The sequence below is a fragment of the Aquarana catesbeiana genome, linkage group LG12 (assembly GCF_042186555.1).
Source record: "Aquarana catesbeiana isolate 2022-GZ linkage group LG12, ASM4218655v1, whole genome shotgun sequence".
Taxonomy (NCBI): domain Eukaryota; kingdom Metazoa; phylum Chordata; class Amphibia; order Anura; family Ranidae; genus Aquarana; species Aquarana catesbeiana.
In genome coordinates, this window is record NC_133335.1 from 73,885,578 (window position 1) to 73,905,278 (window position 19,701).

The 19,701-nt window shown below is 44.0% G+C and overlaps 1 protein-coding gene across 1 annotated transcript in view; it reads right to left on the bottom strand.

Annotated features, from left to right (window-relative positions):
• Nucleotides 1-19,701, bottom strand: part of SNF8 (SNF8 subunit of ESCRT-II) — a 43,697-nt gene that overhangs the window by 5,805 nt on the left and 18,191 nt on the right. The window contains exons 4-6 of the mRNA XM_073608048.1: nucleotides 12,845-12,949; nucleotides 2,112-2,184; nucleotides 1,889-2,030 (exon numbers count right to left, since the gene is read on the bottom strand). Coding sequence (XP_073464149.1) covers nucleotides 1,889-2,030; nucleotides 2,112-2,184; nucleotides 12,845-12,949 — 320 coding nt within the window. The remainder of the gene's footprint in view (nucleotides 1-1,888; nucleotides 2,031-2,111; nucleotides 2,185-12,844; nucleotides 12,950-19,701) is intronic.

Consider the following 19,701-nt stretch of genomic DNA (forward strand, 5'->3'; position numbering starts at 1 on the left):
CCCCCACTGACAGCTGAAATAAAAAAAAAAAAAAATAAAATAAAAAAAAAAAAAAAAAGCTGGCAATTATCGATTGTTTAGGAGCTGGGCTGCCCATTCAGCTGTCAGTGGGGTTCCCCTTTTGACAGCTAAAGTGTAAACTGAAGTCATGGCAATTGGAGCTGTCAAAAAAAAAAAAAAAAGCAGCAGGGCAATGTTTATCAACAACATTGCTTAGCCAAAAGTTAAAAAGAAACATTGTTTCTTTTTGTATCTTACCGTTTTCTTCATCTACAGATCAAAAAGGGATGAACTTCGATCTGCAAGTCAGTTTAACTACTTGCGAACCTTCTGCCGTATAATGATACGGCGGCTGTTTAACGTGGAATACGGTTGTTATGGCAGCAGATAGCTGCCATAACCCAGGTATCGTTTTAAACAGTGGGCGGTCCGCTTTCAGATAAAAGTGGTCTCTGCAGAGGATTCGCCTCAAGATAACTTATCGGTGGTGGGAATGGTGCCCCCCCTCCCGCTGCTCCATGGTGGTCTCCGTCGGTAGCGCGGAGACAATCGGGTCCTCTCCCCTTAGTAACATGGAGCCGAGTGAGGGAAGCAACGGATGACGGAAGCAACGTCAAACGTCACACTTCACTTCTGCCCAATGGTCTTAAAGGGTTTTTTTTTTCTTAAGAAAAAAAAAAAAAAAAGACTTTTTAAAACTTTTTATTGCATTTAAGTGTAAATGTGAGATGTGGGGTCTTTTTGACCCCAGATCTTACATTAAAGAGGTCCTGTCATGCTTTTTTTTCTATTACAAGGGATGTTTACATTCCTTGTAATAGGAATAAAAGTGACCCAAAAAAAATAAAAATATTTTTTTTTTAAATGGACAGTGTAAAAATAGACACTTAAAAAGTAAAACAAATAAGAAAAAGAATCCAATATTAAAGCGCCCTGTCCCTCCGAGCTTGCGCGCCAAAGCGAACGCATATATAAGTCACTCCCGCATATGAAATTGGTGTTCAAACCACACATGTGAGGTATCGCTGTGATCGTTAGAATGAAAGCAATAATTCTAGCAAAAGACCTCCTCGATAACTCAAAGCGGGCGCAATTTTGAAGTGTAACATTATCTTTCACAATATAAAGAAAAAAAAAATTCGGGCTAACTTTACTGTTTTCTTATTTTTTAATTTAAAAAAAAGGTGCATTTTCCCCCCAAAAAATAGCGTTTGTAAGACCACTGCGCAAATACAGTGCGACAAAGTAGTTCAACGACCGCCATTTTATTCTCTAGGGTGTCTGAAAAAACAAATATATGTGTGTGTGTGTGTGTGTGTAAAATGTTTGGGGGTTCTAAGTAATGTTCTAGCAAAAGAAATTAAAAAAAAAAAAAGGCCTGGTCCTTAAGTGGTTAAAGCAACCTGTTAAGTATATATTATAATTTTTTGCTTTTATTGACTGTTCCTTTGGTTAACCCATTATTAACCCTTCATTTACTCTAATCAGCCTTAATTAACTCCTTATGCTCCATTTAATTAATTTTCCTGCTATTTTTTGTTTGTTAACTTCTATTTTATAAACTTAAGAATTGAAACTTTTTTTTGTTTGCTGTGTTTATTATACAGTGATTCTGCTTTCAAAAAATATATACATTGTTTGGGGGTTTTAAGTAACATTCTAGCATAAAAAAAAAAATCGAATTTTAACATGTGTTAAAAAGTACAAAATTGCCCCAGACACAAAGTAGGTAAAAAGGCAGTTTGTTTTTCACACTTGCAGGATCTGTTAATCGATTATGTGATGATCACATAAAGTATTGTTTCTAAACAAATACATTTTGATGCAATAGAGCCCAGTACTTTAAAATGCTTCAAGCTGCAAGACAAAGCCATTGATTTGCACTAACCTCTGCCAGCTGTAGTACCACGGTGTGATCCATGTTCAGCTCTGCAGGAACCGACTGCACCAGGTAAGATCCACCAACAGGGATGATGCCAAAACCACTACCTAGGACTTTGAGTTTTTTGATTGCTCTGATGATATCATCTCTGAAATAAGAAAGTATGCCAATGACTCTGCTGTATTGGCTGCCTAGGGCTCTCTGTGAAAGAGGGAGGAAGGATGCTTACTGACTGACGTCCTGAGCGAGCTTCCCTCTTCCCTTTAGAACTTGCTGGTGCAGTTCACCTAATGCGATCAAGCCTAGGAAAAAAAAAAAAAAAAAAATACACAGACTAAACATTTTCAATAAAGGAAGACTAGAGCCATTCAGTGGCGGCTGGTGAAGTTTTAGGATTGGGGGGAGGCAGACCTGCCCCTCCTTTTTGACCCCTCCCACTTATAAGCCCCACCCCTTAGAGCATCCACCCACTCCATCCCCTGTATTCCACTTGCTTCCACCATAGTGTCAGGAATATATACAGCTCAGCATCACAGGACAGAGCATACAGCTCAGCATCACAGGACAAAGCATACAGCTCAGCATCACAGGACAAAGCATACAGCTCAGCATCACAGGACAAAGCATACAGCTCAGCATCACAGGACAAAGCATACAGCTCAGCATCACAGGACAAAGCATACAGCTCAGCATCACAGGACAAAGCATACAGCTCAGCATCACAGGACAAAGCATACAGCTCAGCATCACAGGACAAAGCATACAGCTCAGCAGCCCAGCATCACAGGACAGAGCATACAGCCCAGACTCACAGCAGAGCATACAGCCCAGACTCGCAGCAGAGCATACAGCCCAGAATCACAGCAGAACATACAGCCCAGAATCACAGCAGAACATACAGCCCAGAATCACAGCAGAACATACAGCCCAGAATCACAGCAGAGCATACAGCCCAGAATCACAGCACAGCATACAGCCCAGAATCACAGCACAGCATACAGCCCAGAATCACAGCACAGCATACAGCCCAGAATCACAGCACAGCATACAGCCCAGAATCACAGCACAGCATACAGCCCAGAATCACAGCACAGCATACAGCCCAGAATCACAGCACAGCATACAGCCAGACCTGCCCCTCCTTTTTGACCCCTCCCACTTATAAGCCCCACCCCTTATAGCATCCACCCACTCCATCCCCTGTATTCCACTTGCTTCCACCATAGTGTCAGGAATATACAGCTCAGCATCACAGGACAGAGCATACAGCTCAGCATCACAGGACAGAGCATACAGCTCAGCATCACAGGACAGAGCATACAGCTCAGCATCACAGGACAGAGCATACAGCTCAGCATCACAGGACAGAGCATACAGCTCAGCATCACAGGACAGAGCATACAGCTCAGCATCACAGGACAGAGCATACAGCTCAGCATCACAGGACAGAGCATACAGCCCAGACTCACAGCAGAGCATACAGCCCAGACTCACAGCAGAGCATACAGCCCAGACTCACAGCAGACTGATCATCACTGTTCATATTATTGATTATCACATTGCATCACTGACAGGCCGCCACTGGAGCCATTACTGCAGCGATCTGCCAGATGCCATCTTTTATTCTTCAATCTGAACAGGTAAATGACAGCTGGAAACTGATTGGTCCCAATGAATTGTTCCTGTACTCTAACCTGATCAGGACAGCTGGGGGCGCATGCGCAAGGCTGAGAATGGCGGACGCTTGACTCAGCTCCGCTCCACCCCGGCACATCTCAGCTGACTCTGGCTTATAACGATCCTGCCCGCGCTCACCACAGACCCGAACCGGCTCCCCACAGCACTGGGGCCCGACCTGGAGCAGTAGATAGGCTGAAACCTGCCTCACGGCCGCCGCAGTACAGTGCCCTTCAGAGCTTCCAGGCTTTCAAGATGACGCAGGTGCCGCCGAAGCACACACAGCAGCTGCCACAGCTTCAGCTTTCCTCTCAAAATCAGCTCACGGAGGCTCCAACGACTGGGACAGGTGAGCTGGTGGATTATTCCACACATGATTCAGCACCATCACCAGCAGGGTATTTGTTTTCCTCCCAAAACTCTGACATGGATAAAATTTTATGTGACATAGTGCTTAATCAGGGGAGCATGGAAGACAGCCCTTCTCCCACACCTCTCGTCTCTGCTGCTCCACCACAAGAGTACCCAGGGGACCCTGCCATCATAGCACGTTTCCCTGCTCTATTAGACCAAGGGCTGGAGAGGGTGACAAAATGCATTACATCTGATCTGAAACAAGAGTTCCAGAATTTGGGAACTCGCATAGGGACCGTTGAGTCCAAATTGGATGAGACTATCGTCAGAATTAAACAAAACACTAATTGCATTGAAGAAGAAGTACAACGATTGGAGGAAGCCCTTAACAAAATTGACAATTTGGAAAAATCGCTCATGCCGTTATAATTTCAGAGTACGGGGTTGAGTCTTTTACAGATACAATGGCGGTGAGCAAGGAACTGATCCCCCACCTACTCCCGGATCTTCCCTCACATAAATTAGAGTTGGATAGGCTCAAAAGGGCCTTGACTGAACCCATGCTGATGGTCTTCTACGAGACATCATTGTGAAACAGCATTATTATTCAGTTAAAGAACGGGTGACGTCCAAAGCCAGAGAAATCATGGATTTACACTTATGAGAGCACCCTATCCAAATCTTTGCAGAACTTTCCCCCACTACCGTGCAAAAACGCAGGGCGCTCAAACCATTACTTCAGCCTCTTATAACAAATGGAATCAAATCATCACTGGGCCTTTCCTTTTCGCCTGGCCTTCACTTACCAGCGCAGAAAGCATTCTTTTTCCACTTTCCAAGAGGGCGAAGTAGTGTTGAAGAAGTTAGGCTTAATTTCTGTGGAATCTAGGGGCTCACCGCATCCCTCGCAATCTCGTACTCCTCCAGACAGATCACCCCAAAGCTCTCTCACACCAGTTTGGCACTCAACCAGAAGCAAGGCCAAGCTGAAAGCTAGACCTCCTTGAGAAGGACATGTACTTTCAGTTTCACACCCCCACCTTTTGTGACGGTTGTCACCCCTTTTTGCCTATGCTGATCCGTGTGAGGGATCAAAGCTGGATCTTCTTAATGATTCTTTATATAACATTATGATGTTATAGTCACTGAATTTCCTTTGTTCATTGGAGGCCGACTCTATGGGGACCCTCCCCCCCCCCCCAATAACAGTTTGTCACTTCAAACAATATCAGTGACATGTTGGATCTCTGTTACGCTTTATCCCCTAGTTTACTATTATGGAACTTCCTTAACATGATGCTACTTTAGGTTATGCATATTTGAATAAGTATTACGGGTTTGACGGAGGATAGTAGTGGTGGCCATTCGCCTCGTTTGCTTTCGGTCCTCCCACAGCATGACAGGACCGAAACCAAACTGGGCACAGGGTCCTCCCGACTGTACCAGTTCTGAAAGGAGTAGGGGATTTGACCCCAATGTATACGGTGTTTAAAAAGTTGATATTAACGCAACTGTATATTATCCTCAAGCTCTCACTGGGCGACTCTCGAGTCGCTTTTTCTTTTCTTCACTGTTTTTTTTTAACTAACTCTCATCTGCTTTCTTTCCATTTTGCTGTGATCCCTCGGTTCCGGACTGTGACCGTCCCACTGGTTCTGACTCTCGAGGTACTGTATCCTGTGACCACCAGGGAAGTGGTAAGTGATAGCTTCTTTTCACTTGTGCAACATGGCGACCACTAATCATGGCCACCCTTTCAAGCTGGTTTCCCACAACGTACAGGGCCTCAACTCACCAATGAAACGCAGCATGGCCTTCCAATACTATAAATCTTTGAAGGCCTTTTTCTCCAGGAAATGCACTTCTCCCCAACTTACAACCCTACATTTTTTATACCATTACTACCCCAAATTCTACTTTGCGAAGGGACCCAGAAAGACTGTAGGGGTGGCCATTTGCTTCTCTAAGCGGGTTTCCTTTTCACTAGAGAAGCTTGTGGGTGACCCAGATGGTCGCTACCTTTTGGTGGTGGGTCGTCTGGAGGGCACACAGGTAACTTTAATTCCTTACTACGCCCCAAATATGGGTCATTTGCCCTTCTTTAGGAAGCTTTTGTACGAGGTTGCCCCAGAATTAAAGGGCACTGTCCTGTTTGGGGGGGGGGGGGGGGGGGGGGGACACTCCAATGTGGCCCTAGACTCCATACTTGATAAGACAAGACGACCCTCATCCTCCCAGAGGCATTTCCCAAAAATTGGCTCCAAGTTGGTTAAAATGGTACATTACCATAATTTAAATTGATCTCTGGCAGGAACTTAACCCATCAAGGAAAGACTATACTTTTTACTTGCACCTATTCAAGAATAGATCACTTCTTTGCGGTCCAATTTGCTGACCCAACACAAGGGCAATCCTGAATTAAACCTGAGGGTTCAGATTGACTCGGTTAGATTGGAACTGAATCTTTGTTTAACATACAGAGCAGAAAAAAAACTTAGATGGACGCAGGCAAAATTTTATACCCAGGCGGATAAACCGGGAAGATTGTTAGCTCGCAAATTGGCACCCAGACCCCGACATAGGTCCGTCCCTAAGATTAGGCAGCCTGATTGATCCTTCACACAAAACCCACAAAAGATAAATCGGATCTTTTTCATTCTTACTTTACCTCCTTATACAAAGAGTCAGAGGCCCTAAAACCAGGAGCTATAGATGACTTCATAAACAAAACACGGATTTGTGTGTTTACACACACACTTCCGTGTTTTGTCCCTCGTGCTCGGCGGTCATGGCGACCATCGACCACGAGCATTGGCACCACCACTGTGCGCTTGCGCGCGCCTGCTATCCTGATCCCACGAGACGACATATAGCTACGACGGTTCGCGGGATCGTGCCGACCTGCCTCAGTATAATGACGGCGGCTGGTTGGCAATCGGTGAATAAAGGTTTATACAGGATAGTACATTTTATAGATCATAAGGGCATTAGGAAGCCTTCTTATTTTCAAGATACTCTGGAAACGCTCCTGACGGAGTCGTTTAGACTCTGCCAGATTACCCATTATGTACAGTCCCTAAGCCGAGATCAGGGGGACATTACCACTAGAACTTTTTATGAAAACAAATGCCTGAGCGGTACTAAGACACGGGGGGGGGGGGTAATTGACAAGGAAGTTTGGTCCAAGTGGTCGACCATGATGCACAAGGGAATTTTGAACACTTCTCTGGTGGAGGCGAACGATAAAGTATTGTCACGATTGTACCTTGTTCCAACAAGGCGTACTAAAATCTACCCAGAGGGATCGCCTCTCTGTTTCAGGGGCTGTGGCCAGGAGGGCACCATGCTCCACATCTGGTGGACATGCCCAAAAGTTAAACGGTTTTGGATAAGAATTTTTAACTTGGTTTACTCAGTTACTAGAGTGAATATACCCAAAAATTTTAAGACGGCTTTATTTTCTGATCTTTCGAGTGAACTGCCCAGACATCTCAGGAACCTCATCTGTTTTATTTTTCTGGCAGCCAAGACCAAATAGCGCAAGCATGGAAAACCCCCCCGATAAGTTTAGCACTAGTGATAAACAAAATTTCCTGGATCATGATAAATGAAAAATTGACTACTATCCTCTCCGTAATCAACAGGATCGGTTTGAAAGGGTGTGGAACCCCTGGATTTGATATCTCCAGTCACCATGAGGGGTGGGGCGGGGGAAAGGGTCAGCAGTCTGGAACGTGGTGATCGACCATAAATCTTTTTTCTGCTTACTTCCCTTTTTTTTTCTCTCTTCTTTTACTCATCCATTCAATTCTCACTTTTCCCTACTTTGGGTTCCCACATGACTGATAGTGGGATCTAATGTTATGTTAAGCCTAGCCTATACTAGACAATGAGTTTTCTATCACGGACTTATGCTAAGAAGTTTGGTTCCACTATACAAAAGCCCCCTTGCGGGGGAATTTTCTCTATTCTCTGTATTCCCCCATACAACGCCTCTCAGAATTATATAGGCATAATAGCTTGGGCTTGTTATAAATGTTAATAACATTGTTCGACATACAGTGGTTTTCTATGATCTGCGAGTTCTAGATATCATCATCTTGCTCTCGGGAAAGGGACGATCATGGTTGATAACTTTGATCTGGTATGGATGTACAATGATCCAACTACACTGACCTGACACCGGCTATTGTTGACACTGCATTTATGTTATGGAGAACCTCTTTGTTTGAAAAAACGTATTTCAATAAAATTCATTGGAACAGGAAAAATGACAGCTGGAATCTGATTGGTTGGGATCAGCAATGCATTACTTGCTACCTGCTTTCTCTTCAAAAGGTGGAACGAGGAAGCATTGCTACCTGTTCAGCTTCCAGCTGTTATTCTTCACACCTGTTAGATAATCAATGAAAGCGAACAATGATAAAAAATTGGAAAAAGACAAAATAAGCAAAAGTGTATAAAATACTTATGTTACAGATAATAGTGGAAAAAATGAATGACATTGAGCATAAAATAGATAAAGGCGATATATGCACAATATAACAAGCATTAGCACACCAAAAAAAGCCTATACTGTGCTGTAAAAAAGTATTCTCCCTGTAAGCAAGCGGTTACATTTCCATTCTTAAAAATAGAAACATGATGCAATTATAATAGCAGAGGTGTGACATGAGAATAATATTGCTGTTTAAACAGCTGTCAGATATAGATAATCTCTGTGTATTTAGTGGTTTTCCTAGAAGTCAGTTTTAAAAGAGAAGAAGAAGTGTGGGATAAAAAAAAAAAATCATTATCACCTAGGTAGATGCAGAATCGATCAATGCTGCATCTGTTCATCACCGCCTCTAAGACCAAGAACTGGGCGATCAAAGACCAACAATTACTCCGTTCTCAGCCTTCAGTGAGCCAATGACTGTCACTGGCTCTCTGCTCCTCCAGCACTCACTGGAGCACTAGACCGTGGAGGGGGCAGGAGCGGCTGGCTTAGGCTCTCAGCGGAGCCAGCTGCTGATCCAGGCATATGGGTGGATCCCAACATTAAAGTCAAGATCCCTCCAGTGTCTGGAATGGTTCAGTGACATCAGCCAACAGTGGACTTTAGCCCACTATCGGCTGAATCTGGACTAAGTAGGAGAGCTTTGGCCCTACTTCTCCTTTAAAGTCAAAACATCTATAAAAACAGAAATCTGGCATGAAGCAAACCAGTTCTAAAAAGGTACTACAACTTCCAAACAAAATGTAGTTTGCAAAATAGTGTGAAAAAAAAAGGGATTTGTTTTAACCAATGACAACCAGATTAAAGCTTTACTTTTTGATTTAGAAAGAAGCACCTTTGAGGGGCTCCATTTATAAAGTAGGTCATACCACAGGTTTACCACAGTACAGCCAAAAGCACTACACATTCACAATGATGAGTGGGTCAATGTCTGCATCAATCATATCATGCTTAAGGGAGTTTAACCCATTTAGCCATGGTCTGGCATAAGAGTACTGCAAGATCCAGATGCAAGGCAGAGTCTGCCAAAGAAAACATGGCCCTAGAAAAAAAACAAAACAAAACAAACACTAATGCCCCGTACACAAGGTCGGACTTTGTTCGGACATTCCGACAACAAAATCCTAGGATTTTTTCCGACGGATGTTGGCTCAAACTTGTCTTGCATACACACGGTCACACAAAGTTGTCGAAAAATCCGATCGTTCTAAACGCAGTGACGTAAAACGCGTACGTCGGGACTATAAACGGGGCAGTGGCCAATAGCTTTCATCTCTTTATTTATTCTGAGCATGCGTGGCACTTTGTCAGTCGGATTTGTGCACACACGATCGGAATTTCCGACAACGGATTTTGTTGTCGGAAAATTTTATCTCCTGCTCTCCAACTTTGTGTGTCGGAAAATCCGATGGAAAATGTCCGATGGAGCCTACACACGGTCGGAATTTCCGACAACACGCTTCGATCGGACATTTTCCATTGGAAAATCCGACCGTGTGTACGGGGCATTAGAGTTTTAAAGTTTTAAAGAGCATATCAAGGGAAGGTTTTAAAGGCCTTAGGCCTGGTTCACACCTATGCAGTTGTCTTTTGGTCCATTTTACCAGTGCTTTTTTTGCACACGTATTTCTCATTCGTTTTTTATTTAAGCGCTTAAGGACCAGCCTCTGCAGTTATACTGTGGCAGGTTGTCTCCCCTGGGCGAATTGCCATAGCTGTACACTGGCCATTTTAAGAGCTGTAGGGGGCATGCGTGCCTGTGGTGTGATGATGGAGCTGATGCGCATGCTCAGCGGCTGCGATGTCACTCCTGAGAGAGACAGAATGGAGATCTGTCAATGTAAACAGACATATCTCCATTCTGTCAGTAGAGAGGAGACAGATCTGCTGTTCCTACCGATTAGGAACACCGATCGGTTTCCTCCTCAGGTAGTCCCATCCCCCCCAGTTAGAAACACTCCCTAGGACACACATTTAACCCCTTGATTGCCCCCTGGTGTTAACCCCTTCCCTGCCAATGATAATCAGTGGCTGTTTTTAGCTCTGATCGCTGTATAAAATGTCACTGGTCACCAAAAAAAAAAAAAAAAAAGGTGTCCAATTGGTCCACCGCAATGTCACAGTCCTGCTACCGCCATTACTAGTAAAAAAAATAAAAAATAAAAAAAAATAACAATAAAAAAATGCCATAAATCTATCCCTTTTTTGTAGACGCTATAACTTTTGCACAAACCAATCAATATATGCTTATTGCAATTTTTTTTACCAAAAACATGTAGAAGAATACATATCATCCTAAACTGAGGAAGAAATTTGTTTAAAATTTTTTTTGGTAATAGTGTAACAAAAAGTTAAAAAAAATATTGCCTTTTTTTTCAAAATTGTCGGCCTTTCGTTTATAGCGCAAAAAATAAAAACCGCAGAGATGATCAAATACGACCAAAAGAAAGCTCTATTTGCGGAAAAAAAAACCCCAAAACATTTTGTTTGGGTACAACGTCACACGACCACGCTGTCAGTTAAAGTAACGCAGTGCCGTATCGCAAAAAACGGCCTGGTCATTAAGGGGGTAAATCCTTCCGGTCCTTAAGTGGTTAAAAGATGAGATGCCCGTTTCTAGGCAGATTAAAAAACACAAAATGCATCAAAAATGCACCACATGCATTTCCAGTGTGCACTGATGTAGATTGAACCAAAAATCCACCGTGCTGCGTTTAGTCTCTGGCCCTTTCCAAAAATGCAGTGGCTGAAATATGCATAGATGTGAACATGTACCATAGGAATGTAAAAACAGTTTGCTGGGCTTAGGGTTGATCAAATTCATGTAAAACATGCAGAACACGCAAAAAATGTTTTTCGCGTTTTCTGCATTTTTTTTTTGCCTGTTTTACATGAATTTGATCAACCCTAAGCGCAGCAAACTGTTTTTACATTCCTACTTTGCTGCTTTGCCATTTGCTTATTAGCGAGTTTGTTACTGCAGCTGGAGTTTGATAAACAGTTCTTTTATCCACAGGCGCTAAGGTTTATATTTCTATGTCCCATAGGAAACCATAGTAAATTTACTATAGTGTGTTGCTGCAAAATAAAAACAAACAAACCACACACACGTGTGAACCAGGCCTAAGACAGACCAGACGGTGTGAATTTCTTTCCTGCAACCACAGGTTGCAGGAAAAAACTTTGCATGATTCCCGCATCAACACAGTCAGTGCTGAATCCCTTCTGCCAATCAATTGTCTGCTCCCGACAGGGGGAAGGGGAAGCCGCCCCCCCTAGGAGAAGACAGCAATTATCGCAAGCGACTATAGCAGCCACTTGCAATATAATCTGGCAGTGGTTGTACTCAAGTTGATCGATCAACTTGGTACATTCTGCCTGCCCATTAATGGTTGAAATCTCGTCCGGTTCCTGCTAAATCGGCTAAGATCTCAAACCATCTATGGCCAGCCTTAGTGGCCCTGTAGGAGCCAAGGCCAGACACAGCACTAGTAAATTGATCTTCCAGGTTTTGGGTGTGGTGCACCTCATCAATAAAAGCAAAACTCTGCTCATCAGTCAGTGATTTGGTATTAGACAGTTTCCACAGCCAAAGGCATGGCAGCAGCCAGGGCTGCAAGTAGCTCAGGTGCTGTAGGGGAAAGGGAAGTAGCATGTTTTCGGCCTCTACAGTCACGAGTTTAACTGGGCAATCTGTGGCAAAGCCTTAGATGACTGTGGGAAAAATAACTCCTCAGAGTGGGGAGCAGGCTGAGCAACACCCGGGGAAGCCAGAGAAGACTCTGAAGAGGGGATATACTCCAACAAGACACATGATTCTACACTATGTAAACTGGCTCATCAGGGGGCACACTGCAGGATGACTCTGATCGCGGTGTGCTGGGGACACATGGTACAGCTCGACTGGGCTTCTGGCAGACAAGCACGGAGGGTGAAGCAGGAGATGACCAAGGACCAGTGCAGCCAGGAAGTAGGAACAGATCTTGGATCAAAGTTCAATGTTGCTCTCATAGCAGGAGCAGCAGCATTGAGATGCTTCCTCGACGATGGCTGATTGGAAAGAGGCCGTAGTGCATGCAACACTACACCCAGAGCAATTACATCAGCTTTAACTTCTTTCACAGCAAGTCAGCAGGAAATGGGAAAAGAAAATGAGGTGCACAGCGTCCAAATGGCCTACTCACAGGAGGGGACATAGCAAGTCCAACACTAACAGCTCTGAACCTGTAAAGTGCTCTGCAGATACCTTTGTTTGGCAGTGTCCAATCCTCCTGATGGCGGAAGTATAGCCCAAAGGTTTACCATTTGCTGCGTCTCTCAATAGACAATTACAATGTATTTATTAACTCAAGTGCTGACTACTAGGATGGGCACTGCAATCAATTATAAATAAATGAACAACTTTTTTACGAAACACTTCTTCCTGCACTCACCTCCATTGTGGTGCTTTAGAGCCAGGCAGACTTCAACTATCTGCACACCCAGCTCATAATAAAAATCACCCACGCCAAGCATTTCTGACCAAAATCCTTTCCCAGCTGAAAAGGAAAAAAATTATGAATTAATAACAAATTCAAAGAAAAATCCTTTAAAACATGGTCACTGCTTTAGCCATTAACAGATATGTGCAACTTGCATTTTTTTCCCCCTCTTCCCCTAGCCTAACCTAACCCACCATTCCCACAGATGCAAACTCACCTCGATCTATTAAGTGGTGCACCTGGTACGCCTGCACATTTCAGCCCATGCCAAAGAGTTAAAAAGGGAATGTTTATGGGTTTTGTATATATTTTTAATTTTATTAATGTTATATGAAAAACAAGAAGTTTAAAACTTTTACTGACAGGTAAACATGAAATATTGCATATACTGTGTATTTATTGCATTATGTTTTGTATTCTTTTTCATCTTAAGGGTCAGCACTATCAAAAATGACCTATTCAATTCTTTTAAATAGTGAAAAGTGCAATAAGTATTTAAACTAGTGTTACTCCTCAAACCAAAGGAAACAATGCCAACTGTGCAGCACAATATATCAAAAAAAGTTCTCAGGTGCTATGCAAGAAGGAAATAATGAAAATAAATAGCAGTGCAACAATACAAGAATATATACATATATATGTGCACAAATACTGTGCATAAAATGAATACATACTGTATATGGATTGATTTTATGCACAGTATATATACACAGTATCTAAAAAAAGTGAGTAATGAGGACACAGTGAGGCTGCAATGAGGGCACAGTAAGGCGGCAATGAGGGCACGGTGGGGCTGCAATGAGGGCACAGTAAGGCGGCAATGATAGGCATGTGAAGCTGCAATGATGGGCACAGTAAGGCTGCAACGATGGTACGGTAAGGCGGCAATGACGGGCATGTGAGGCTGCAATGATGGGCAAAGTAAGGCAGCAATGATGGGCATGTGAAGCTGCAATGATGAGCATGTGAGGCTGCAATGATGGGCATGTGAGGCGGCAATGATGGGCACGGTAAGGCGGCAATGATGGGCACGGTGGGGCGGCAATGATGGGCACGGTGGGGTGGCAATGATAGGCATGTGAAGCTACAATGATGGGCACAGTAAGGCTGCAATGATTGGCACAGTAAGGCAGCAATGATGGGCACTGTGAGGCTGCAATGATGGGCACTGTGAGACTGCAATGATGGGCATGTGAAGCTGCAATGATGGGCACGTGAAGGCTGCAACGATGGGCACGTGAAGGCTGCAACGATGGGCACGTGAAGGCTGCAACGATGGGCACGGTAAGGCTGCAACGATGGGCACGGTAAGGCTGCAACGATGGGCACGGTAAGGCTGCAACGATGGGCACGGTAAGGCTGCAACGATGGGCACGGTAAGGCTGCAACGATGGGCACGGTAAGGCTGCAACGATGGGCACGGTAAGGCTGCAACGATGGGCACGGTAAGGCTGCAGCAATGGGCACGGTAAGGCTGCAACGATGGGCACGGTAAGGCTGCATGGACTGGCACAGAGGCTGCATTGATGGGCACAGTAAGGCTGCATTGATCTCTTGTATCATGTCCGCAGTCTCTGACCATCTCTTGTACCATGTCTGCAGTCTCTGACCATCTGCTGTAATAAGCCCGCAGCCTCTGACCATCTCCTGTACTATGCCCACAGCCTCTAACCATCTTGTCTTATATCATGTCTGCAGTCTCTGAGAGAGTCTGGAGAGGAGTCAAGAGTGGGAGCGCCGCCAGAATAGGGGTCATGGGATAAATCAGACATGTGTGGACTGTGGAGAGGAGACTATAGGAAAACCAGAGCCACCAAGTTGGAGCCGACTGACTAATCCCTGCACGGTGCACCTGAGAGGAGGTCAGTGACAGCACCGCTAGGCCAGTCTGGGGGGGGGGGTCACTGATGTAAGGGGGGAGTGAATACAATAATGTAAGGGGGCACTGATATAAAGGTTTTCCCCTTATATCAGTAACCCCCCCCTCTTACCTTAGTGTATTTTCTGCAGAGGGTGGTCTCTGGTCACCAGTCCCCCTCACATTCCCAGGTGTCCCCCTTGATGATTGCTTCACTTTTACTACTTTCAACTGAAATTTGCTATAATATTATATATATATATATATATATATATATATATATATATATATATATATATATATATATATCCCCCAATGTGCTTTCATATCTGTCTTATCTATATATAATACGCTCTTCAAATGTTCTTTAAAATGCATGGTTTTCCTTTTCATGTACAAGAAAATAATTACGTTGGGCTGGTAATAATAATGCTATGGGGCTGGTATGAAATTATTTCCAGGGCTGGTTTTTATACCCAGTCCGGCCCAGTCTGTGGAGCATCCTCAAAACGGAGGGTGGAGGAGCGCAAGGTCTTTAATATCCACCAGCTTCCTGATGTCGTCATGGAGGAGTGGAAGAGGACTCCAGTGGCAATCTGTGAAGCTCTGGTGAACTCCATGCCCAAGAGGGTAAAAGGCAGTGCTGGAAAATAATAGTGGCCACACAAAATATTGACACTTTGGGCCCAATTTGGACATTTTCACTTAGGGGTGTACTCACTTTTGTTGCTAGCAGTTTAGACATTAATGGCTGTGCGTCGAGTTATTTTGAGGGGACAGCAAATTTACACTGTTATACAAGCTGTACACTCACTACTTTACATTGTAGCAAAGTGTCATTTCTTCAGTGTTGTCACATGAAAAGATAGAATAAAATATTTATAAAAATGTGAGAGGTGTACTCACTTTTGTACGTGTGTGTGTGTGTGTATATATATATATTTTTTTTTTTTTTTTTTTATTAATTATACATATACACACACACACTTGTATTTTTGCATAGATGTTTATTTGCATTATTTCCTTCTTGCATAGCACCTGAACACTTTTTTTGATATATTGTGCTGCACGGTTGGCATCTTGTGCACACCGATATACGTGGTTTTAGGAGTGGTGGGAGAACACAGTTTTAAATCCTTACTGCACTTTAGTACATTATATCTTCACAGTATTTAAAAGGCATTGAATAGGTCATTTTAATAGCGCTGTCCCTTAAAATTTATTTAATTCACTGATTGATAGATTTGTATTTGCTCTTTGTATTCTTTTTGCCAGCTGGTGGAGCTCTTTGCTCATTGAAATTATAATTTTATACAGGTTTTTATAAAAAGCCCATTGAGGTTTCCCTGCATCCAATGCACATGACAGGAGAGTGTGACCGGCTCTCAATGGAGCCGGTTCACACAGCTCCGGAGCGGCCACGGTCCGAATTGCAGGAGGGTCCTGTGGGTCTTCTGGTTCGCTTCAGGGGCAAATTCAGCCAAATATTCAGACATGCACTGGGACCCCAGCCTTACAGAGGCGGCTGGGAACGAGCAGTCTTCAGTGATGACCTTATGGAACCATTCCTGGACCATGTACTAGGATGGTTTAGGTTCATTGACGACCTCTTGGTAATCTGGACAGGTACAGAGCAACTTTTGCAAACCTTTATTGCAGAGCTTAATGTTAACACTTTTAACCTTCATTTCACCTATTCTTATGATAGATACAGCATCCCTTTTCTAGATGTACAGATCATTAAGGACATCACTGGTCATCTCATCACGGATCTTTATCGTAAACCCACTGCCGGCAACACCTTGTTGCATGCATCTAGTCTCCATCCCCGCCCCCTGGTTCGCAGTATCCCCTTTGCTCAGTATCTCAGACAGAAGAAACTGCACAGAGGACGATGACTTTCACAAACAGGCCAATGCCCTCCGTACACGGTTGTTAGCTAGGGGCTATAAACGCACCGTGCTAAGAAAAGCTTTTAACAAGGCCTTAGCCCTTGACCGACAAACACTCTTATATGGCCCTGCACGCCCTAAAAAACCATATATGACTAAGATCATTACCAAATTTTCCGTTCATCATCAACAATTACGAAAAATATTGTCTAACCATTGGCACATTCTAACCAATCACCACACTCTCAAAAAATATATCAAACCAATCCCCGATCTTGTCTTCAAAAGGGCCACATCCTTGAGGGATAGATTAACACATAGTCACTATAGGATTCCCTCCCCTGACCTCAGGGGACCCAGGGGCACCTACAAATGTGGCAATTGTCCACACTGCCCCTGGATCCATGAGGGACAACATTTTCTTCTTCCTAACGGTGAAATGTTTTTTCCCAGACACTCAGCCCATTGCGGCACGCGCGGAGTAATTTACCTTATGACATGCGCCTGCAACGCTTTTTATGTTGGGAAAACTATTAGGGAATTACGGCAGAGACTGGGGGATCACCTCTATGCCTCCACAAATGGCAAGCTCACTACCGTGGGCCGCCATTTAGGTATTCATCATCGCTTCAATCTAGACTATATCCGGTTCACTGTGTTGGATGTTATCCCTGAAGACCCCCGCGGGGGCAATTGGGACCGCGAAATTCTCAAACGTGAATCCTTCTGGATTGAACGACTTGATGCATGTGTTCCTCCTGGCATCAACGAGGCACATTCATATAAATACTTTCTTGATTAATTCTGTTATTTCTCCAAAAATGTCCCCCCCCCCCCAAAAACTCCCCTTCTCCCCCCCCCCCCCCCCCCCCAATCTCTGCCGTGACCCTATTTCACTAATAAGAATAATACCAAAAAACCCAATTACATAATATTTGGACTGTACTGTTTAGGACTTTGGGGATTTTCTTTCTCCCCCTTTCCCCCCCCCCCCTCCCCCCCTGATCATGGACTAGTGGACTCTGAATAACAGTCGATCTACACTGTATTCAAAACCTCCCACCCCTTATTGGTTTTCTTGAGCGGCTGTTTTTAAATGTTCTGTGATTGCTTGATTTTTTTGTTATTAAAATCATGTATGATGTTGATTATTATGTTGTTTTACTTGCCCTGGGATGGGTCAAGATGCGTGTTAGTCCAGCTGTGGGGGCTCTTGGCGCCCCCTCCGCTGGAAACCACGCATCTTTCCCTTCCAGTTTATTGCTCTATTTATCATACCTGCATTTAGACTACTACCGGAATTGCACTGGCCGCTCTATCCTGGATAGATGTGAGGAGTTTATTCTCCCCCTGTGGCGGGCTTGCGCTCCTCCGGCAGAGAGCTCGGCTAATTTAGCCCAGCCTCCGCTTCGTTCCGATCAGTGCTCAAGTACTGATCAATGCTGAGCTTTGCGCCTGCGCTGGACACAATGCCCGCGCATGCGCAATAGTGGAGGACCGGACCCGGAAGCAATCGTGGCGGCCGTCCCCGCCATAGTTGGCTTCCGGGTTGGAGGCATTTAAGACGCCTGAGACTCAGCTGTCTGAGCCTCAGTTGGATACCCAGTTCTGTGCGGACGCTACTTGAAGTTTATGTAAGTACCTATGCCATGCTTCTTTGTTACTAGGTGGGGGTTCCCACTTTTTTCATAGGGTACCCCCCTACCTCCCCTGGCGTTGAACGCTTTATGATTGTCTCCTAGCTTTAAAACCAACCCCTTATACCCGTTTTATTGATTTATATTCATTGCAGCGATCCGCTGTGACAGTGTGATATGGCGTTTGTGCCACTGATTGCACTAGTCACATCCTCCTGGGTTTGAACAGTCCCTGAGTCTAGGCCTTTACTAAAGCAATGATAGGTAAGGGAATTTCTTTACCACTATTATAAAATTCTCTTTTTACCAGTCCTATCTATTTTCTTCCTACTTCAATTTTTCTTCACCAGGTGAAATTTGGATATTCACATCACCCTAACCCTCTGTCTTTTTCTGTCCCCTTTCTCTCTTCTCCTTTCTCCTTTCCCGACCCGCCCCCCCCCCCCCCCCACACTTCTCTCTTTTTCCTCTTCCTTCTTTCACGACCTTTTCCCCCCCCTTGCCCCCCCCTTCCGGCCCTTGCTTTCCTTCCTCTCTCCTCTCCTCGTGTCTTCCTTTTTTTTTTTTTTCCTCTCCCCCTTTTCCCTTGCCCCCCCCCCCCCCCTCAGTCCCCTTGCTTTTCTCTGCTCTGTTCTCTGTTTTCTTTCTTCCCTTTTTCACCTTAATCCCGGCACTCCTTGGTGACCCCTCAACAGAATTTATTACATTATCTCTCAAACCTTATAATTCTCTTAAAAATTTCCCTTATAATAGCTGTACCCTAAATTTGCCTCCCGGGCCCGCCACCGGGGAACGCCTCCTCGAGGGCGTCTCACAACATCATTCCAGGAAGACCCCCTTTGGTTATAGTGTGGTGAGTGCAATTTGTAAACTTTGAGCATTTTCTCCAATTCAAGTTATGTACTCTTTATAAACTGCCTATATACTCAAACCTGTTATGTTGATACTATTTTTCACCTTCATAGACTATATACTACCAGACGCCTCCTGAAGAAGCGGCTGTGACCGCGAAACCGTAGAGGTCACGTCTGCAAGTATCACACCATATAAACCGTTGTCTATGCACTTTGTGGGCATCAGCTATACCAAAACCTAGTGTTAACATTGCTGTAAACAATTACTATTGTTTTTGTCTTTGTATGTTATTATTATTAATATGTACAAAACATGTCCCTCACAGGACTTTTTATTAATTTGAAATAAATTTATACTCTTTTTAAACCAAGTTTTTTTTCATGGTACCGCAATAGTCCTCTTTTTTCTCTCCCCCTTTTTGAAAGAGGCAGGACCCTATTGGAGAGGCCCCTGTTCCGATTTCTCTTTCAATCTCATTTTCTGATTATGCATACCCAGGATGATGGTACCTATTAATGTTAGTTTATTCCTTTGTGTAAACTATGTGGCAAACCAATGTATTCTTAC